Source organism: Phaseolus vulgaris, chromosome 1 (assembly GCF_000499845.2).
Source record: "Phaseolus vulgaris cultivar G19833 chromosome 1, P. vulgaris v2.0, whole genome shotgun sequence".
Lineage (NCBI taxonomy): Eukaryota > Viridiplantae > Streptophyta > Magnoliopsida > Fabales > Fabaceae > Phaseolus > Phaseolus vulgaris.
Genome location: NC_023759.2, coordinates 4,791,088 through 4,815,764, shown reverse-complemented (window position 1 = coordinate 4,815,764; position 24,677 = coordinate 4,791,088). Strand labels below are relative to the sequence as shown.

At 30.9% G+C, this 24,677-nt stretch overlaps 1 protein-coding gene across 1 annotated transcript; it reads left to right on the top strand.

Moving 5' to 3' along the window:
• The first annotated feature begins 17,298 nt into the window (after window positions 1–17,298).
• Window positions 17,299–21,818, top strand: LOC137816745 (two-component response regulator ARR12). Its single transcript, XM_068620025.1, is given in 8 exon segments — window positions 17,299–17,371; window positions 17,626–17,761; window positions 18,421–18,573; window positions 19,195–19,590; window positions 19,925–20,001; window positions 20,089–21,088; window positions 21,091–21,227; window positions 21,548–21,818. Coding segments are annotated over 7 exon segments (1,965 nt in total). The 5' UTR covers window positions 17,299–17,371; window positions 17,626–17,628; the 3' UTR covers window positions 21,617–21,818.
• Window positions 21,819–24,677: the final 2,859 nt, after the last annotated feature.

The window sequence follows — 24,677 nt, the reverse complement described above, 5'->3', positions numbered from 1 at the left end:
AGAGGTTGGTCTTTTATTCCTTTGCTCAGCCCAACAAGTGTGCATTTTGTTTCTTGTTTTTGCTTTGGTTTTTGATTTTCTTGTTTGAGAGTCAATATTCTCCTTTGATGTGGAATCGTTTAGCGTTTTTGTTTTGCATGACGCTATTTCGTGAGGGTAGGTGATTTTTGTGCTTTGTTTTGTCAGGTTTACTTTTACCGTAGGGTGTTTAGAAATGTAGTTTGGATTCATTCATGTATAAGGGTTAGAACATTCCTTTTTGTTCCTTTTATATTTATATTTATTTATTGTTTGTTGGTTAAAAAAAACATATACTAAAATGATATTTTATGTTCCTGACTTATTGTTAGAGTATTATCAACCGGTAAAACTCTCTTCGTCGTGATATCCCAACAATCTAGAACTATAATTACAAAAGATCATGTAAAAAGCCACTTCCAAACATTCAACTTTGAGTTTTGAAGAAAATACCAACTATATTTAAAATATAATATTTTTTTTTTATGTAAAGTTTAGAGTTTGTGTGACAGTAATCATTAGTCTCGTTATTGTATTTAACAAAAAATATATATAACTGCTAAAAAAAAGTTTAATTTCTTTCCAAAAATTTTAATAAAAAGATTTAGAGAGGTAAGCATGTGCCCTCAATTTGAGAATATGTTCCATAAAACCCAGTTAAATTTTAGTGTTATAGATTGAGGTTTTAGATTATTGAGATTTCTTTACTGCATCCTATTGAAATTTAGTTGCCTAACAAATTTATTTATGAACTCGAAAACGTATTAGATAAAAATAATAATTTTAAAGTATAATTTAAATAAAATTTCGCTCTAAAAAATTAATGCAAATAACTTTGCTCTTTTTAAACAACAAATTTAAACGAGTTAAACCAAAGTATAAGTCTTAAAAATTAATCTTTTTAAAAAAGATAACTTTAATTTCATAGATCTAAATAAAAAAAATATAAATATATAAATTTAAATTATGAATAATTTTTCAATAATTTTTTTTTTTTCACTTATAGTTTCATTTAAATTACTTATTTTTTTTTTAAATGAAATAAAACTCGCTAATAATGATTAGCATGTATCCGATATTCACATGTTGAATACCACAATACTCATACCTGTTTAATAAACTAATAAATATTTAAAATACCAATATTCATTACTTATGAATATTTATTTAATATCTATTATAAATATTATTTTTTTCATCATTACCTACAATAGTTATATTTTAAAACTAAAAAAGTATAGTGAATTAAAAGTTACCTTTAACTTTATATTATACATAAGTCATTGTTGTAAATTAATTATTAATTAAGAAAAATAATATTCATTCTTCAAATTGTCTCTCTCGTTTTTTTCTCTAGTATTTTTTTATCTTATTTTTTTAATAATTGATTTAAATTAAGGTTGATAGTTGATATAAAATTGCTGCAATAAATAATATCAATGTGTGTTGGAGATCCCACATCGACTAGAGATTAGAGCCTTTCATTCTATATAAGTGGGTGCAAACCTCAATCCTATCAGCCGGTTTTATGGGGTTGAGTTAGGCTTAAAGTCCACTTCGTAATATGGTATTGCCCTACACTGATGCCCCTTTTGGAACAGCCGATGAACAATTTCCTATACTTACACCCAAGTGAGAATCCCGCAGCCTCGTTGAAGTTTTCTTCTACTAAAAAGCATGGGTTTCCTCCTGGCTACAAATCCATCAATAGGACATCCCAAGCCAACAATATGTTTACTACTAACTCTTTTTCTGAGTCTTTTTCTAAAGAACAGGATGTAAAGGGGATTCAACTTACATCACAACAGTGTCAATTCTTGACCAACATTTTGCGTCAGCAAAACCTTGAGGATCCTGCCCCTCACTCTCAAATTAATCAAGTCGGAACCTTCTCGACGGACAAAATCACCAATACCGAGCAATCTTCAACGGGTAAGTTTTTCTCTTCACTATCTGCTATAAAAGAATCTTGGCTTGTTGATTCTGGTGCCACTGATCATGTTTGCCACAATTTGAGCGCTTTTACTACTTGGACTAAAATCAAACCTGTCTTAATTAGTCTCCCAAATGGTCAAACTGTTTATGCCACATATTCTGGTTTAGTACACTTTTCGGCCAAGTTTTATTTGTTTGATGTGTTATATGTGCCTCATTTTCAATTAAACTTAATATCTGTTTCTAAACTCACACACCAACTTAAATGCACTTTAACTTTCACTTTAACTCACTGCATTATACAGGACAATCTCACCCAAGAGAGGATTGGTACAGTTGAAGCCACTGGTGGCTTGTACCCTGTCACTACCTTGCCTGCTTCTAGTCGCTTTAAACCACATAACTTTGCTCCTCTTATTAATTGTAATATCACGGACAAAACACTGTGGAACTATAGACTGGGGCACCCTTCACATGAAAGATTACATGTCTTACGTAAACAATACCATTTTATTACTATTGATACTCATCATGTATGTGATACTTGTAGTCGTGCAAAACAGAGAAAACTTCCTTTCACTTTAAGTACTACTGCTACCTCTGCTATTTTTGATCTTGTACACTTTGATATTTGGGGACCCTGTTCCATAACTTCTATGCAAGGTTTTCGTTATTTCTTAACTATTGTTGATGATTACTCGCGTTATACTTGGGTTATTTTGTTGCATAATAAATTTGAAGTGCGTTCGCACATCATTAACTTCACTGTTTTTGTTCAAAATCATTTCCAAACTAATATCAAAACGATTCGTACTGACAATGGTGTTGAGTTTGCTATGTCCAGTTTTTATGCTTCAAAGGGAATTATACATCAAACATCTTGTGTTGAAACACCACAACAAAGTGACATTGTGGAACGTAAACATCAACACATACTAAATGTAACTAGGGCCTTACTTTTTCAAGCAAATCTTCCTCCTATTTTTTGGGAATTTGCTGTAAATCATGCTGTTTTCTTAATAAATTCTATTCCTACTCCATTACTTAATAACATCACTCCTCATGAACAATTGTTTGGAAAACCGTATGACATTACTGCACATAGGAAGAAATTAGATGATAGATCTATCAAAGGTATTTTTCTTGGTTTCCCGCAAAATACAAAAGGTTATATTGTCTTAAATTTAAAGTTTCATCGCATAGAGATATCAAGACATGTAATCTTTCATGAAACCCATTTTCCATATAAATTGGATGGTGGCTTGCCTAGGGACCCCAACACTTTATCTCTCCCTATTTCTAACGCATATAATTCTGCTCTTGATTTTTTTTTTCTGATACTGCACCTCCTGTCGAGCCGTGTGCCTCTACTCCTGCATCTCTTGTCGAGCCGTGTGCCTCTACTCCTGCACCCAATACTGCCCCTCCACCAGCCTTATTATCCTTTGATCTTCCAGCAAATAATGTCTCTGCTCCTGCATCCAACACTGCACCTCCACCAGCATCATCACCTCCTGCACCTCCAGGAAGCACCTCACCCCAATTTCCAAGAAGATCAACTTGTCCTCACCGACAACCTGCCTATCTTGCTGATTTCCACACAACAACCAACACTGTAAGTAGTAGATATCCTATTCATAATTACTTGTCTTACAATTCCTTATCTTCTAATTTTAGAAATATTATTTCCTCTATCAATTCTCATCCTGAACCTCGCACCTATACCGAAGCCTCCAAACATGCTTCTTGGCAATCTGCCATGCAAGTTGAGCTTCAAGCTCTTGCTGCTAACAATACTTTGCAACTTACCCCTCTCCCTCCAGGAAAGAAAACTATTGGTTGTAAATGTGTATATAAAATCAAATATCATTCTGATGGCACTGTTGAGCGCCACAAAGCTAGAGTTGTTGCCAAAGGGTTCACCCAAGTTGAAGGACTTGATTTCTTAGACACTTTTGCACCTGTTGCTAAACTCACTACCGTTCGCCTTCTCCTTGCTGTTGCCACTACCAAAAATTGGGTTTTAAAACAACTTGATGTCAATAATGCCTTTCTTCACGGTGATCTCCATGAAGAGGTATACATGACCCCCCACCTGGCCTCTCTCTTCCTTCTCCCCAGCATGTCTGCAAGCTTCAACGGTCTTTGTATGGTCTTCGTCAAGCTGGTCGTCAATGGTACGCAAATTCTACTTTTCTTTTATCAAATAAGTACTCTATCTCTGTTGCTGACCACTCTCTTTTTCTTAAATATAATAATGATAAACTCACTGTTATTCTTGTTTATGTTGATGACTTGGTCTTAACTGGTGATGACACGGAGGAAATCAATACAATTACTGCATCCCTTCACCATCACTTCAAGATAAAAAAATTTAGGTAATCTCACTTACTTTTTGGGACTGGAAATTGCTCGCAACAGTACTGGTCTTCATTTAAGTCAACACAAGTATACTCTTGATCTCCTTCAAGAAACTGGCATGCTTGACTCTGCACTTGTGGTCACTCCTATGACTCACACCTCCCGTCTCTCTCCCGACCAAGGCTCACCTCTCGATGTTGATGCCACTTCCCAGTAGAGAAGACTCATTGGACGTCTAATTTACTTAACCAACACGCGACCAGACATCGCCTTCGCTGTCCACAATTTAAGCCAATTCATATATGCACCCACAACTCATCATCAATAAGTTGTCTCCCGTCTTTTGCGTTACTCAAAGGCACCCCTGGTGAAGGACTATATTTTTCTCACACTAGTTCACTTCACCTTTGTGGTTTTAGTGACTCTGACTGGGCAACATGCCCTACCACACTGTCACTGGATATTCCATCTACTTAGGAGACTCCCTAATATCATGGAAATCAAAAAAGCAGCCAACTAGAGTATAGAGCACTTGCCACCATGTGAGCTACAATGGTTGTCTTACCTCCTTCAGGATTTACATCTTCCTCTCTCCCAGCCTGCAACCCTGTATTGTGACAACAAATCTGCCCTTCAAATAGCTTCCAATCAAGTTTTTCATGAACGAACCAAGCACATCGAAATTGATTGTCACCTAGTTCGTGAAAAACTTAACTCTGGTCTCCTCAAACTGCTGCCCATTACCTCTGCAATGCAAGTTGCTGACATATTCACCAAACCCCTTGCTTCCGCACAGTTCTCTACTCTCAAATCCAAGCTGGGTCTGACAAATATCTACTCCCCAGCTTGAGGGGTGTTAACATATTTAATTTTCTATTGTAAATTATTGGGCTTTATTTCTTTGGCCCAACTTTCCTTTTCTATTTTAGTTAGGTCTTAATCTTTCTCTTATATATACACCATGTATTTTACTCTTTAATATACAAGTGAATAAAAGTTTATTTTATATTTAGTTTTCTCTACAAGTAGGGTTTATCAAAACCTTTTTCTTCCATTACGATTACGTACAATTACGTACACTACATTAAAGCATCACATTAGGCAAGGAATATTCATCACCTTCATTTACTGTAATATGGTATCAGAGCTATTTCGAGCCTATCCTAGCGAGTATTTGTTGGCCTTATCAGGCCACCTGCTATCGGGCCGCTATCGGACCACCCATAATATATAGTCCCACGCACGAGCTTCTATCTATCACTCTCGGCGTGAGGGGGTGTGTTGGAGATCCCACATCGACTAGAGATTAGAGCCTTTCATTCTATATAAGTGGGTGCAAACCTCAATCCTATGAGCCGGTTTTATGGGGTTGAGTTAGGCTTAAAGTCCACTTCGTAATAATGTGTAATATTTTATCTTTTCAAGTTTTATTTTATTATGGTTAATATTTTTTTATAATTTTTATATTAAATTTTATTTCATATTCTTCTTAGAATTTTCTTAATATGAAATAAAAAATATGATTCTGTGAAATTAAAGAAAGATGTTATTAGTCAAGATGTTAAGAAGTGGGTTTTAAGCCTAACTCAACCCCATAAAACCGGTTCAATGAGGTGAGGTTTGCATCCATTTATATATTATGAAAGGCTCTAATCTCTAGTCGATGTAGGATCTCCAACACACCCCCTCACGCCGAGGCTACCAACTCATGCGTGGAGATATATGTTATGGGTGGTCCGATAATGGCCCGATAGCGGGTGGCCTGCTAAACCCAACAAATACTCGCTAGGATAGGCTCGAAATGGCTCTGATACCATGCTAAGAAGTGAGTTTTAAGCCTAACTCAACCCCATAATACCGGCTCAATAAGGTGAGGTTTGCACCCATTTATATATTATGAAAGACTCTAATCTCTAGTCGACGTGAGATCTTCAACACTAGAAAATTCAGTAAATAGTTTTGCATAAAAAAAAGAGTAATATATATATATATATATATATATATTTAAAAGATAAAAGGTATTAAAGCCTACATACTAACTTTTGTTCACTTTCTCCATTCCCTTCGCCTTTTGCGCCAATTTTTAAGACTCTCTTAAAAGTTTAGAAGCGTTGACTCTTTTACTCCTTTGACATATTCATAAGATTTGAAAAATCAAATTTCCTATTTTAAAAATATTTAATTACGATAACTTTGAAATAAGGTGTATGGTTATCATGACTTTGACGTATACTTCATTTTAACGCCCAAATAAAATAAACTTTGAGAGAAAAATATCTACAATATTCATCAAATTTATTATGATTTATGAACGTGGGGAAATATGGGACTAAACATTTAACTAAAGTCAAATTGACTTTTATGTTAGGATCCCTTAAAATGTGCATACATTGCATTCGAAGAAGGAAAAACGAGAAAGCGATATAGTTGAATTTTATTTTCCAAAATTTATTTTATAATATAAAACTTGTCTTTAATATATTTATATCTATCTATCAATATTTATATAATATATATATATATATATATATATTTCTTTTGAAAGATATTTATTAATGATTATAAGTTATTAAAAAAGGTTAGGTCTTTTTATAGAGATGTGGACTTCTAGTAGACGAGTTATAGTTGATGATGTTTGAGTACTGAATCAAGGTTTATGTATAAAAGATTGTTTTTAATTCTATCCATTCTTTGTTTTGATAAAAAAAATTTAAAATTATCAAATGTTTAAGTTACTAATAAAGAATAATGATAATAAAATTATTATTATTCTTTATTTATTATTATTATTATTATTATTATTATTATTATTATTATTATTATTATTATTATTATTATTATTATTATTATTATGAGATAGAAACAACTATTAAAAGAGATTGTGATATTTTTGTTAATGTGTGTATATAGGTGTTTCAACGTTCATAAACCAAACTAAATAAGATAAGATAATATGGTCACTTGGTTGAATGGGTAGTTCAAGACAACTAAGTTGTTGGCTAGTAGCATTCATTTCATATATATATATATATAAATAAAAGATATTCAAAGTGACATTAATTTAACAGTGGCTATGTACATAAGTTCAGAAGTTGATAAAATAATGTTTTAAGGAGATGAACATCTTTATTCTCATTTTTAAGGATGAATGATTTTTTTTGGAAAATCAGAATTAATTCTTTCTTTTTGTGTAGATACAAAAATAGGTATTTGTGAAAGTAATAAGTAAATAATAGAAAATAGACCAAATAAAATAATGATACCGATAATTTTTAACATGAAAAAATTTCTTCAAACTTAGAAATAAAAACTTACGAAACCTAGTCCAAAAAATGTCTCCACTATGAAAATACGATTACAATATTTGTTTTTCTCAGTATGTGAGGATAACACTCAATCTCACCCAACAAGGATGGAATACAATGTCTCTCTAGCTTCTCACTAGGATTTCTAATCTCACTATGGTGAATATATATTATCTCATTTACTCTCTATGTTGTTCTTCTCACTTGATTGTCTTTCTCTTCCTCACAAGTTTCCTTTATATAGAGATGACATGAAGACTTCTTCATAAAGAGATAGTGGATAATTAGTGCTTATTACATTTTCAAGAGAGATATAATTCAAAGACTTTTGGAATGAACATCATTGAATATATTCAATGAATTAGTTATCAAGATTCATTGGTCATGGTCCCCATTAAAATAAAGACAGATTCCTAACAAATCTCCCCCTTCCCGACTTAATTAAGGGGTATCGATAAACCAACTTCCCTACAATAGTTTGTTAACGTCTTAGCTGAAATTGCCTTGGTCATCATGTCAGCCTAGTTGTCATCTGTATGAACCTTCTCTAGCTACAACTCTTCATCCTCCAAAGCATTTCGTATCCAATGATAACGATAATCAATGTGTTCGTTTGAGAATGAAATGTAAGAGTCTTAGCTAGGTGGATTGCACTTTGGTTGTCATAATGGACAACATATCTTTCTTGAACATGACCCAATTCATGCAAGATTTTTCATATATTTTACCTCTTTGCCAGCTTCAGATGCGGCAATATACTCTGCCTCGGTTGTTGATAAAGCAACACATCTTTGTAACTTGGATTGCCAAGATACAACTCCCCCTGCAAAAGTAGTTAAATATCTTGATGTGAATTTTCTAGAATCTACATCTCTAGCCATGTCTACATCTGTGTATCCACCAACATAGGATCTTCATTACCAAAACATAAACATCTTTTGGTAGTTCTTCTCAAATATCTCAATATTCACTTCACTGCATTCTAGTGTTAACACTAGGATTGGACAAGAATCGTCTCACAACACCAACTGCATGAACAATATCTGGTTTTGTGCAAATCATGGTGTATCATGGTGTGCTTAGCTTGAAATGTTTGACCAGTGGAACACTGACAATATCTACAAATTTATTATAATTTATTCTCCACAATTCAAATTTATTATAAAAATGCAAAAAAAGAAAACAATTTTTCATTTATTTTTCCCATTATACCTATAAAATATTTTATTTTATTCTCTTTGTATTAATATTATCCTTTATAAATTTTAATATTTTTAATTTTTAATTTTCAAAATTTAATATTTCCTTCTATTTCAATTATATAAATATTTAAATTCACTAAAAAAATAATTTAACCTTACATAATTTAATAATTTTCTCCTCTCTTTTAAAATTTATTCTCCCCATTTTTAATTAATTTTTTCTTACTTACAAAATGTTTTTAAAAATTAATTTATTTTATTTTTTCTTAAATTTATTTTATTTTTATATTTCCTTTTTTCTTTCCCATTCACTCCCGACAAAGTAATCAAAATCTAAAATACTATCCCAAAATTCTGTTACTACATAATTAATTAATTATAAATGAATATTCATAGACCAAAGTCTAGAAATCAAAATTATTTTTTTCGGAAATCACATTTTAATAATACACCAAATGAACTTTCTTCACTCGTGTTCATTATTGGAAAAAAAAAAATCCAAAATTCGACTCCCCAACCAAATTCTAGAAACCTTTTTTTTGGAGAAATAAAAATCGAATGTGAGAATTTGGTTTTCTAATAACTGATTCTCACCGTAAACAGTGTTATTCAGAAAATTAAATATCAAATGATGTTATCCAAGGAATTAATTTCCTAAAACGTGTCATTTTGGAGAAAAAGTCACATCTTCTACTAGGAACCAATATAATGTGTGTGCTTGTTTGTAGAAACTCGTGGAAAGAAAAAAGAAATAAAAAATAGTCCAAATATATATCACTTTAGTATTTATAAATTTGACTTTGAATTTAATTAATTTTGTTTCAAGATAATTTTGAAAAAATGTCAATCGTATTTAGATGTTTTTATTAAGTAAAACAATATAAACTCAATTCTTTATCATAAAATCAAACACATTAAAATTTAATTACCTAAAGTCACATTGATATTTCAACGTGATTTTAGTAATCTAACATGAAAAGGCATTTGTTACTCATAAAAAAAAAATATAATTATCGTGTAATTACTATATAAGAACTATTCAGTCACTATTTTCTCAGTAATGCACTACCCACCAGATTTTTTTTTTCTTCATTTTTCTCAATCACCAATTTTTTTTTACTTGTTCTCCATATATGCTTGTTTCATCCATGAAATTCTGCCCTATTGAATTACTATGGACAAAAAATATTCTTCAACCATTTTTTTCAATTGATGTGTTTGCACTACTCTTGATTCACTTTTATTCTTCATTTTCTCTCTCTCAATTACTCACTTTTCTTTTTTACTTCTCTCTCCTTTTTGTTTCAAGTTGAAGATCATGGATTGAGCTCTATAATTTTTCAGTATTTTCAATTACATGATACAATTATTTTCAGCAATGCACTATCAACATGGAGACAACATTAGCTAATTAAGTTATTGCTTGAGCATGCATAAACATTTAAGCAAACTAAAATACACTGTTGTGTTCCCCCACAGTGTCCCCCCAAACCCTAAAAACAAACACACCATGAAATAATTAACTTGGTAAAGAGGTAGTCATGTGCCTTCCAAAAGCAAGGAATCTGAAGATTTTGCAGGAAGAATGAATCTCTAAGATATGATTATTAAATAAGCAAGAGGTTATAAACCTATTTTAATATTGCAGAGGGCCAATGATGGTGCTTAGGATAATCATAAATGAGCTCATAGGATCTTGTTTCTATGCATCTAATGCGCCAGGATCTTCCAACATGTGATTTGAAGAGCCAACTCTAAGGATGTGAACTTTCTCTTCCACCTTTTATTTAATCAATATTTTTGTCTTCATCTCTTCACCATGTTTGCTAGTTCCAGCTTGGAAAATCTCTTATGCATATCTAAAACAATGGACATATTTAAAACCACGAAAAAAAAAGGTTAAATACAATGGCTACTTATGAACTTCCTTTTCCTTTTCATTGAGTATATATTCTAGCATCCAATCTAGATAAACCTAGCTATTGCAACATTATCTTGCAAAATGATAAAAAGAACATGTTTCTCTATTAAGAAAGAACCAAGTGGATACATTTGACTACATATATACGTGGTTATTATTGGCAGAACAATTAAAGACTTTCTTAACATTTTCCCATGTGAGATCTTAGTGAGATATTAGAGGCTGTCTACTCAATTATGATGGAGTGCTTTACGATATATTTAAGATTTTGTAGTTTCAATTGTGATCATACAAAACTACTTCAACATTAAACCTTATTTTTCAAGTTCACATATAGTTGATTTAGCTAAGATTGACCTTGTCTAAGTTAATTAGAAATGTTTTTTTTTATGTAATATTTAATATTTATTTATTTATTGTTTTTCATCAACAAGAAAAAATACATAAATGTAAATCACTTGAAAGATGACTCAACCCTTATACAGAAAAAGAATATAAGACCTCACTCCATAGTCTATTCCAGACTCCCAAGAGAAACTATCAACAAATCCTTACTCCTAAAAACAACTAAAGAGACCCACCCTTGACAACAACAAAAAACAACTAAAGAGACCCACCCTTGACAACAACAGTCAGGGTCATCACTTCAAACTTCAAAATACATACAAACATAAATAGCTCATCAAACATTTATTTATTTATTGTGCGTCAATTTAAAATGTATATAGGAAAAATATCATTGAAATTGTAACCAATTAAGTGCTAGTGTGAGAAAAATCTTTTCATAAATAAAGGGGTAACATTAGATCTCTGACCCTCTTGTAGAAGATCTTACCTCAACTAGAGATAAAGACATTTCATAATATATAAGTGAGTGAAAATGTTACCCTATGAATCAGTCTTGTAAAATTGAGTTAGACATAAAATCCACTTTTTATAGGGTAGCAAAGTCATTTAGAGTTTATCATAGAGAAAATTTGTTGGATTTATCAAGTCACCAACTTTCGAACTACTATCAAACCACTAATAAATATGCAGTCTCAACATGTATTAGAATCTCATCTCGACTAGAGATAAAAACATTTGATAATGAGTGAATACAAACCTTATAGATTGAATTAGAGCTACTATTTCACTTCTTAATATCTCTAATTATAAAAGTTGAATTAAGGAATTGTATATATATAAGAACCATATGATAAAGTTTTTGTCCACTGCAAAGGGTAAGGCAAGAGTCAACATATGTAGTGCGCATTGAACTAAGAGATGATTTGTTAAGTGGTGTTTGGATTGAACAGGATGGCATTGTTGATTATTAGGTCATTATCTACCTTTCTCCACCAACCCTCCTCAGTGATTATCTACGTTTCCATGTCTCATAGGTCTTTCTTGTTCTTTTATTGCATGCGCGCAATTACAAGGATCGTGTTTTTCCATCACGTGAACAAATAATAACCATAACTCCTTCAAACCCTACATCATGTTTTTGTCCTAGTACAAATATCATTTACAAAGTTTCTTTTTATTACATTGTAAAAGTACATTTTTTTTAATATTTTTATTTACAAAACTTGAATCTAATCTCACTTAGACATACTATTTATAGGAAGATTATTTTTTAATCTCACATTATTAACATGTGATAGTTTATTAAGCATTCAAATTATTATAGTAGCAACGAATAATTTTTTAGTACGAGTTCTCATATTTGATTATTTTGAATTTAAAGTGAAAGGTATATATACATAATTGTTGTTTAAGTTTTAATTAAAATATTTAATATATTATAAACTATTTATTATTTCTTCCCTTCCTCTCTTCTGTTCCTATCATGCCTTGTTATTGTATAGCTGGAAGAACATGAACCATCAAGAATGAGATTTAGTATAATTAATGTAGAAATTCAATCTTATTTTTTGTCATTTCATATTTTATCATGTAATTTAACATTTAACATTTAATATATTTTTATTTTTATTTGTATATGAATAATTTTTTTATTTGGATATTTAATTGAATGGTTATTTAATTTAGACTTGATTTATTGAGCACTTAAAATGTGTTTAAGAATTATATTCTACTTGTTTTTAAGAAAATTATTTTTGAGTGCATAGTCTGCAAATTTTAAATGTTATCTTATTTCACATTTAAGATCAGATTTTTTTTTTTTATAATGATTGAGTTTTTTTATCAACAAAAAGAAATATAATAGAAGTATTTCAGAGATACCTCAATCCTTGTACTCGTAAGCCAACTTGAGGCTTCAAAATCTTTAGCTCATAAGACAAAGTTTCAAATCAAAACAACCACCCAAGTCTTCCACTACCCTACCTAATACTTTTTGATACATGAACGACTCAAAACACCAGTCAGAATAAGAAAAACTAGATAGACGAACTTTGTAGAAAACCCACAACCATACCTTCAATTGCACTATTGTGAAGATTTCAATGTGATTTATCCTTCCATCCCTAAAAATCTTATGATTTTTTGTCTCCACAATTCACTAACAACTGTTATTCACACACAACCCCAAATTTAATTCACAACCTCATTGACCCCTCTGATCTTAAAATTTGACAAGTATTTTTTTTGGCTCTCGATGGTTTGGCGAAGCTAACCTACCCACTCATAACACTTAGACCACACTCACCAAGCTACTCTACATGTACATAAAAGATATGATGTTGTTTCCTCTACCTCGCCACATGACCACATGTATTGCTTTCCAAACTTATTCCCCTTCTCTCCAGATTCGCTTTAGTTGCAATCTTATCTTCCATGACCTTCCATGTTGTGAAATGAGATGATGGTTGTGCTTTTATCCTCCAAAAACATTCATACGTAGCTACCTCACCCCATGAGCTTCCTATTTAAGTATTATGTAAGCACATTTAACTGTGAAGTCCTTCATTTGTCTCGCTTTCTTTCCAAACTCATTCGTCCACCTTATCCACTTTTAAACTATACTCTTCCAGAAGACGAACCAACTGCTGCTCCTGATTCCTCTCCCATTCAAACAGACTCCTCCTCCATCCTATCTTCCAGGACCACTCTTGATTATTATTCCACTTCCCTCCTTGCCACAATTTGACTTCCTTATCAGAGTAAATTGAGAAAAGCCTCGAAAAATTGTCCTTGAGACTCACGTCTCCCACCTATAAGTCCTCCCATAAACTTATGTCCCTCCCATTCCCGATCCCCCATTTAAAATTATCCTCAAACTTGCCTTTCCTACCCTCAAGCTTCCATACTTCCTTTAAATCTCTCCACCAAAGTGAATCTGTCCTATTATGTCTGAGTCCTGAGATCCCTCCAACCTTTGTACTTCGATTCTAACACTTCTTTCCACAAACACATCTTGTCATTACCCAACCACCATATCCATTTTCCTAAAATTGCCACATTGAACAGTCTCAACTCTATCATGCCAAGCCCTCCCTCTTCCTTTGTCTCACAAACCTTTTTTTTCACGATACCCACACTATCTTCCTTCCTTCTGAGTCCTATCCCCACAGGAAATTCCTCTGCAGCTTTACAACCTCCTTCACTACCATGGCTGACATTCTATACAACAACAAATAGAGTAAGGGGAAAGATGATAACACTGGTTTTATCAAACAAAATCTCTCTACCATCGAAATAAACTTTCCTTTCCACCTTCCTAGCATGTTCCTCACTCTTTCCACTACCACGTCCCAAAACTTACTCCTTTTATTACTCCCCCTACTAGCATACCTAAATACTTAAAACAAAGTTGGCATGATCTTGCAATTCAAAATGGCCGCAAAACTCTGTATTATATGTTGCTCCCCACCCCTCCATTACTACTCTTCTGAAAATTAACTTTTAATCCTGATGCTAATAAATTTAATTCAATTTTGTTGAACAAAAAATCCGTTTAACAATTATATTTCACTTATTTTTAAGTAACTCATTTTGTAAAGTTAACCTATATGGTCATTGGATTTTGCAAGTCAAGTATTAAAAGTCAACATTTATATTGTTTAAAATGGTTAAGTGATAACAATATATAACAAAAAGAAAAGAATTTTCAAAGAAAGATATTGATGAATTAAATATGTTTTAAATTTCTATAAATGTGGTTATGTTTTTGTAAAACTTTTTATTACTTTTAAAACCTCAACATTTTATTAGTATCTTCTTTTAATATTTGCCATTGGTTATAGTTAGTTTTCTGTTAAATAAAAAGTAGCAATTAAATTGTTAACAAAATAAAAAAATATTAAGATAATTGGATTTTGTTTAGTATGTAATTTAATGAAGTAATGCATTTATTATTTTCTATAAGATAAATATATAATTTACTTCTAAATTTTTTAATATATTATGAAAAATATTTTTATATTTAATTATTTTAAATAATAATTAATTTTGTTAAAATTATTACTTTTTGTTAGAATTATTATTAAATTAATTACATATAATTTTTATTTTTGTATTACATTAAAACGTATATGTATTATTCATTTTATACATAAAGAAATATTATTATTAAATTATAATATAAATCAAAAATAAATTTTCAATTGTATAAGGTTATAAAAGTAAAAGAGTATAGATTATTATTTTGATATGAATATAATTTTTAATACATTATAATCCATTATTCTAAAATAAAAAGAAGCACATATAACTATTTTATTATTTATCTTTGGAAATAAAATCACTGTGATATATTAAAAATATATTATAATCATTTTATAATTATAACATAAAATATAATAGATTAAAAGTGGTTAAGTAAATTATAACTTTTAAAGACATAAAATGAGAAGCAAATTATTAAATAAAAAAGTAAAAATATTATTACAAAACTGTTCACAATTAACTAAAACTGAAAATAATTGTATGTAACTATCTTGTTTATATGAAATAAAAAATAAGTTATATACTTAAAAAATAATATAATATTTTTAACTTATACTAATTTTTATTACTATAATTATCTTATATAATATTTTCTATTTTTTAATATTACACTAATTATAATTAGTGGTAAGGATTAAAAAAGTACTAACAAAATGTTAAATGTATAAAAATAAAAAATAAACATTTTATGAAACTAGACCTAAACAAGATTATATTTGTATGGTTTTAAAACCTATTCAAAGTTTAAATTAATTAAAATATACTTTAAGGAGTAAAATATTTGTATGTTGCATAAAGTTTATGAAATGAAAACATTTGATGAATTGAATTTATAGCTATATTCATATAAAAATACATATTATGTGCCTATCTAACCCTATAATCTCAAATTGGAAATCGAATTTATTATTCCCAATTAATTTGTTCTGATTCTTTGAAACGTCAGCTTCCAAACATTCTGATTGGTTTTCCGTTTTTTGTGGAAACAAAAGGAACACATTTAGGCCAAAGAATATTTGTTTTCTTCTTTGGAATGATTTCCATCAAATCTCAAATAAATTGTAAATTCACAATTTAAAACAAATATTTATTGACATTTAAGAAAACGGAAGATAAAAACTAAATTATGTAAAGTACAATAATAACAGATATCACCTATGCATAAACTTTTCTCAATAAAATACATTTTGATTACCATTGAGTTTCTCACAAATTTGGCAATCAATAAAACCACTTAAATGATAGGAAAAATAAATAAAAAATTTCCTTTTTTTTGTGAAAAATAAGAAAGAATTTGTGTGTGTGTTTTATTGATTTGGTCAAATACAATAAGTTTCTTCTTGAAAAACATTTTTAAACTAGTGATGAAGTCAACTTTTTAATCCTAAATAAATGAGAAAGAAAGCAAAATTGTGAGAAAGATTATATATTGTAATATTAATTAATATTATGTGATTACTAACTTATTATTAGTTATATATTTAGGTTTACAATTTTATATAACTAATATTTGGTCTTCTACTTTTGGCATATTAGTCTTATTATTACTTCTATATATACGAGTATGTTTTTCTTAACATGATGTACCTAGTATATCATATATTTTACTGACTAAAACATGATGAATTCACTTTTTAAAGAAAAAAAATTGTTTTCTTTATAAAAAAACATATTAAATTCCTTTTTATTATTATACACTTAATTTTTTTAAAAATATTATTATAATCTTTCAAAACATCATTACTATAAAAAGTAATAACTTGCCATAAATAATATAATTTATAATTTAGAATAGTAACTTAATAATAATTTAAAATTTAGAGTAAATTACGACAATATTTACTTTTGGCGTAACATTTTTCTCAGACAACAAAATAATGCCATAAAAGATATAATGTATGTGAGATAATTAAGGAAATTTGTTAGTAGGTAATAAAAGGACATAGGTATCATGAAAAATTTGGAAAAACATATGTGTAATTTGTTCTAAACTGTAGAAGGAAAGTTTCAGAGGTTTCTGTGTACTGAAGGCTTGAATTTTCCCTGAAATTTTTGAATAAGTGCTTCTTCTTCTTCTTCCCGGTATCCAAGGAGAAAGGAAGGTCCATCACTATCTTCTATAATATAATTCGGTCAATGTTTCATGTCTTTTAATCAACTTTAACTGTGCACACACCACACATTTAGTTCAAGATTCTGTATCTTTCTCATTCAACAACTGTTGCACACACTCTCATGTAACACATCACATAACCTCAAAAACAAGCTCACCAACTTTTTAATTGTTCTCTCTTTCTTTCCCTTCATCACTCCTACCTTTTCTTTTCTGTCATCGATATTCTTCCATAAAATCTTCTTTTCTCTCTTTTGGGTTACTGTGTTTCATAGATTCTGTTATGGGGTTCTGGCTTCTGGTTTCAGACATATATATAAAAGAGAAAAATCTCTTAAAGTTTCAAGTTAATTAATAGTTGAAGACCCTTTTTTGCAGAAAATGACTGTGGTGGAGGATAGAATGGATGAACTCAGAGATGAGTTTCCCATAGGAATGCGTGTTCTTGCTGTTGATGATGACTCAACATGTCTCATGATTCTGGAGACTATGCTTCGAAGGTGCCAATATCATGGTCAGCATCTTCTACCCTTTATTTAGATTTTCTTTATATTTTTTCATTGCATTATTAATTGTATGTGAATTATACTCTGCTTCTTTTTCCGTCTAGACATTGTTATTTATTTGATTAATAAAAGAATTTGTTTTTAAATCTTAATTTTTTCAAAATTGAGTTTGTAATTTTGATTTGTTTGGGTTTTCATTTGACAGATCTTATAGTGATATGACCTGAGTCTTCCAGATATGTATATTTGTCTGTTAGCTGTTTGAAATTATTGTGAATGGAGTTTACTCCTATTTTTTCATCTGATATCAGTTTTTCTTCTCTATGGACTTTCAATGATTTTGTAAATTAGTCCATTAAACTAATATCTCTCATTTGTCTTTGATACTGTTTCTGAAAGGTTCAGATCAACTAGTTTCTCAATGTTAACAGAGTGTTCTTGTAGTGATTTAAGAATTTGCATATTGAATATCATCATTTTCAATGTTTCCGTGATTGGTTTCATCTGACTTTTTTGTTGTTTATTTAGTTTCAAATATTTGCTCGCATATGAAGTATTGGTTTCATTGGATGCAACACTTTTCCATTGAATTTGGTTCTGCTTGTATCTGATAGTGTGCAATTTTGTCTTTTTATAATGATATTTACTTTAGCTATGGATTTTGCAGTAACTACCACTAAAAATGCAAAAACTGCATTGACTCTGTTGAGAGGAAACGAAAACAGGTTTGACCTGGTAATCAGCGATGTACAAATGCCAGACATGGATGGATTTAAGCTGCTTGAACTTGTGGGACTTGAGATGGACCTACCTGTCATAAGTAAGAAGTGATGATCTTGTTTTCAATCTTCAACAGTTCATTTCTTATTAATATATAATTATTAGTAGTTAGATAGTTAATATTTGTGGATATTTCTCGAATTCGAGTTCTAGTCTTCAGATGCTCTTTTTTATATACTTTAAATATGTACTGTTTACTTCATCATTATCAAAGATCTTCAGTATTTTTGGTCTTGTTTTAGAGCATAAATGGAATTGTTTGCAATGTATTTGATTTGGAATGATACCAATGCATATTGTTGATTGATCACACAATTTAAAGTCTTCTGCAATTCATCACATGATGCACCGTTTTAGATTTGAGAATTATGCTCTTCTAATAACTACGTTTACAATTGATTGATAAATATGAAACTTCAGTGCACATTAAAGGCAAACAACTATTTAAAGTCATTCACGTATCACGTAATATAATGGCTTTTTGAATTCTCACATGATACAAATTTTAAACTTATTAAATCATGTGATTCTAACACCTATGTTCACAATTGATTGATATATATGAAATTTGGTATGGTCGGGAAGATTATCTTTTGATGTGTTGCAGCTTCATTTGGATGTTTGATGAGGCTTTGACAATGTTAAATATTTTTTATACCAGTGATGTCTGTAAATGATGACCCTAAGATGGTGATGAAGGGAATTACACATGGAGCTTGTGATTATCTTCTGAAACCTGTTAGACTTAAGGAGGTACAGAACATTTGGCAGCATGTTGTGAGAAGGAGGACGAGTGATTCGAAGGAGCGGAGCAAAAGCAGCAACCAAGACAAGGCTAATACTGATAGCAATGAAAGAGGTTCTGTAGCAACAGGAAATTCAGATCAAAATGTAAAGTCTTCCAGAAAGAGGAAGGATGAGTCTGACTATGATAACGATGAACAAGAGAATGGCCATGACAATGAGGAGTCATCATGTCATAAGAAAGCTCGAGTTGTTTGGACTGTGGACCTGCACCAAAAGTTTGTTAATGCTGTTGATCAATTAGGCTTTGACAGTATGTTCTTTAATCTACCTATTACTCCAAATCGTGTTATTACATTTCCCAGAGTAAATTACTCCCTCTTGTTTCGGAATTCACATAATACCCTTGCCTCTGGTTTCCACTATTAATAGTTTGAAATACATTACAGTGCCATCTCATGTTAACATTGATATTGTGTGAATACTGAAGAACCACAATAATTGTTAGTAAAATTTACTCTATTTGTTAGGCATTAGAGCTTAATCATCTAAGGCTTTTGATCATTACTAATGCTTTACATCTTTCCTTGGAGTGTTCTAGTACTGAATTTTGCAACACATGATAATGTTAACTATTTTTGTTGCAGAAGCTGTGCCTAAAAAGATTCTTGACTTGATGAATGTTGAAAAGCTTACAAGGGAGAATGTGGCCAGCCACCTTCAGGCATTTTTCCTAATCCTTCTTCTTTAGTTTAATGTAACATAATCCAATTGATATAGGGAATCTCACTGTATCTTTCTATGGGTGCAGAAATTTAGGCTTTATCTGAAAAGAAGGAGCTGTGCGGTGAACCGAGAAGCTAATATGGCGGCAGCCTTAGGCACTACAGATTCATCCTTTTTGACAATGGGTTCTCTGAGTGGGGTTGGACATTTGCAGTCACTAACTGGTGCTCAACATTTTCATAACAATACTTTCAGACCCTTTGGATCTGGGGGGATGGCTGGTAGATTGAACACTTCTTTTGGTGTGAATTTGCATGGATTGCCTACTTCAGAAATTCTTCATTTGGGCCATGCACATAATTTTCACAAATCTATTCATGAACCACTTAAGTTCCAACAAGCCATAATTGGTGGTAATCAGAATGTTATTCAGGGAATGCCAATGTCTACAGGTCTTGATCAATTTCAACGTAAGGGTGTGAACATTGGTGTTAGACCGATTCAAAGCATTTCCCCTTTTCTTGATGTTCAACCAAATTTTTCCTTGTCAAATAAACTCCCAGATCTGATGCCAAAATCAACAATGGGTTGCTCAGCCTCTCCAGTTTTGGACGTCTCAAACAATGCTTTGGTATTGAAAGCTGATGGTGAAAACACACAAGGGGGTGGATTGATATTTGGTCAAACTTCATTAGCCTCTCAGAATTCACAATTCTCAATGCCTTTGTTGGATCAGGGTAGGTGTAGTGATATTTGGTCAAATACTGTTCAGTCATCTGGGACAAATTCTTACCCTCCAACTGAAACTTTTCAATGGAGGAATCTGAGTGGTGCTTCATCCATTACTTCACTGTCTAACCAATCCCTTGATTCACTAAAAGATATGCATTCTCAAGGAGTTCTTTTTGCAAATAATTCAGGACAAATAAGCAATAGTGTGGTGCCATTTCAAGGGTGGGATGACAACAATGATGATAGTTCTTTCCCTTCAACTATTTTTGGTAACTCAGTAGACTCTCTGATTGATACAGATGGCCACACTTCTATTAACTCAATCTACAACAAAAACACGGACTTCAGTTTCTTTGAATTACGGGATTGAGTGAAGAAAACACATTGAAACAACAACAGGGCTACATCATGAACCATAACAAGTCTCAAAACAATAGTGCCGCTAATAATCTTGGTTCTCTGGATGAATTTGTTAGTTCAATGATGAAACAGGTAATCATTATTTTGCAATTTGAAGAGTTCACAATAGATTTTTCCTCATTGTCGTGGTTTTTTTATGTTCTGACTAGTCTACCTATTTATGCATCTGTGTGGTAGTTTTTATTTCTGTGTGATTATATCTGCAACCCTCTTGGTGTATATACATTACTTGTGATAAATAGTTACATACTCTGGATTAAGGTCCTGTTAATTTCCCTTGTTGAACATGGTCATTTTTTTTTTTGACTGTTTAATTGGTTACCCTTTTGTATTTTGCACCTGAGGTTTTCCTCCAATCACAGATATCTCACAATAACTGTTATGTAATGCAGAAACAAGAAGTGAAATTATTAGAAGGATACTTGTGCGACAACAATTACTCTGACGGGACATCCATCTGACACCAAGTTTGGCAGTATATTTAAGCATCATGTCATGCTTGTTGATGAATTTTGTGGCGTGTCAAGTCTTCTTAGTTTACCTTTTTTTCACAGTTTTGTCATTTTGGCAATTTTTCTAGCTATAGAGTATTACTTTGAGCAAGAGTTTTTCTTATATTGTGAAAATGATTTGTTTATGGATGGCCTCTGCATTATAGAGAAACTCTTTGATGGTAATTTGTTAGTGGTCCATAAGCAAGAATAACTATTTTTAGTCACAATAATCTCGGTGTAACTTTTTATGATGAATGCAAATAATTCCCCACGCATTAATATTCGTTTACTATTTCACCAATATATGCGTATTCTTGAATTCCTAGTGTATACGATGAGGGTAACTTGTATGAGATCTTAATATTTAACCCATCATTAGTTATTTGTACAATAATGAACACTGTTCATCGTTGAATTGACTAGAACTGTAAGGGAAAAGATTACTTTGACGCAGAAGAAAAAGTAAACTTGTGTTTTTAAAACTTTAAAGAGACCTCGTGTCTGTGATTCATAAGCATTTTCAATATGCTTTGATAAGATACATCAATTCAAAAAAATTAAATTTCAAACCAGGTACCTTAGTTTTCTCTATATCTAATTAATATATATATATATATATAATTAATACAAAATATTAAAATATATTAAATTGTAACAACTTAATAACTTCTAATTTTTGTAATGCTATATTTTAATTATATATTGTCATGAATATTTATGTTAAAATTTGTAAAAATTGAACAATAATAAAAAATGCTTAATAATTTGCATTTTAGTATATTTGAAAAAATGTGTTATTTGTTTATCTATATGAAAATAAAGTTTTTGTTTATATAATGCATCTATGTAAAAAGATTTTTTTTTATTCCTTTCCTATTTTCCTTTTTCATTGTGACTATGTTGTAAAGAATCATTCTTTACATTTAGATTACAAACTTTATCTTGATTTATAGTGAACTATTCAGTCTTTTGTTTTTACCAAGGAGGATATCCATGTTTAGAATAACATTCATCCATTGTGTGGTTCAATTTATTGCAATAAGAGAATTGTTTAACTTTGCTTATTTGATCTACCTCTACCTTTACCTTGACCACACCAATCATTTCCTCTTCCTTGTGGTTTCTAAATTTTTTTATTCTAATTCTAAGGTTTCCAGGAACCTTGTTCTTGTTATTTCTAGTTACCTTGTTTATCATTGATATTAAGGAGAACCTTTATCTCTAAAGTGGCACTTGCAAGTTGCCTTTATTGTTGAATCACCAAATACAACTCTATTTATGTTAGATAAAGCTCCACAAGGAGGATTTGTGTTTTAACAGTGTTATAAATCTCACTAAGGATTGTTAGAAAACACATAACATATTCAGATTCTCTATATTGAACAAAGATTTTAAACAAAGCACTACTACAAGGAATGTTACATATACAACTAGGTATAAGTCTTAGATTCAAGTTCCTTCCAGAGAATTTTCATATCAGTAAAAAATTTTAGTTACATTTCTTTCTCCTTGATTGATAGAATGAACTTCTTGAAGCAAATCTAAGATCCAAAAAATGGTCACCCTTTGAAAGTATTTCTTTCAAGACCTTCCAAAGACTTTTAGCAATATAAATGCACACAATACTCTCAACAATTTGAGGCGTTAGAGTTCTTGTAATCCATGAAAGAACCATGATATTACATCTTTCCCAAGTCTCGAAAATAGGATCATTATTACCTGGTTTACAAATATTCCCATCAATAAACCTTAATTTGTTCTTGGATAAAAGATTCCTCTTCATATTTCTACTCCAAGTATGATAGTTAGTTTCATTAAAGGGTGGGGAAACAAGAATCATTCCTGAATTTTCTCCAAGATGCAAATAATAGGGACTAGTAGAATCTAGGCACTTATTATCTATAAGAAGAGATTTTGTTAATGATGAATCCATTGACCTTTGAAAAATATTATAAGAAAATAACAAGAAAAAACAACGACAACAACAACAGAAGTATAACAAGCCTTAACCTATTGTGATATCATCTAGAAGATGGCAACCCATTAAAGGAGGGTAAAAACATAAAAGAGATGAAGGGAAAAACCCTAAAAGCCACAACGTTTTTGAAAAGTAGAAGAATCAGAGAAGAAAGAAGCCTCTCGAAGATTTCTATTCGTGCAAAATGAAAGGTTCAATCAAGACCCATGGAGAGGGATATGTTGTTACTGTAGAAGAAGAAGAACACCATGGTCTAGGTAAGAAAACAAAAGCTATTATTTATGTTATTGAAAGATTTTACAGACTAAAAACTTGAACTGAATTACAATGCAAAACTTTTTTATATTGGTTTTGAAAATCCCAATAGAAACAAAATGAAACAGGTAAAGAAATAGTTTCATCTTTTAGGTGTAAGACATTTTCGTCTTGGATATGTTAGACAATCCTCATCTAATTTATGTTAGACAATCTTTGTCTATTGTTAGACGATCCTCGTCTTCTACTATTATAGATGGTCTGATTTTTCTACACACTAGACGATCATCACTTAAACCATGTTAGACGGTCCTCGTCTCGATCCTCATCTTTTATTGTTAAATGATCTCATTTTTTATACATTAGACGAGAGGATCGTCTGGTATATATCAGAACACATAGACTTGTATTCTATCATATTGATTGTTAGACTTATAACTAGCAATCTAGCAAGGATAATTAGAAGAAATTAATATAATTACATGTATTAGGGATAGATAACCAATAATGAGGTCTACTAAGTTAAACTAGAGAAATTTTGTTTACCTTTGTATTACCTTTCTATTTTATTTTATTTATAAGAAAAGAATTAATAAATATAAAGAGGAGACACTTCGGAGATTTCTCAACCCGTATACAAAACTAAGAAAAAGTCTAAAGTTAATACCCTTTCTTTCAAGGAAATTCTTTCGCCTAAACTCAAATGTATTACCTTTCTACGCTGGTGGTGAATTAACAAAGCAATAATATAAAAGGAAACTATTAACCAAACTATGAGGAAGTAATTGGGGAAAT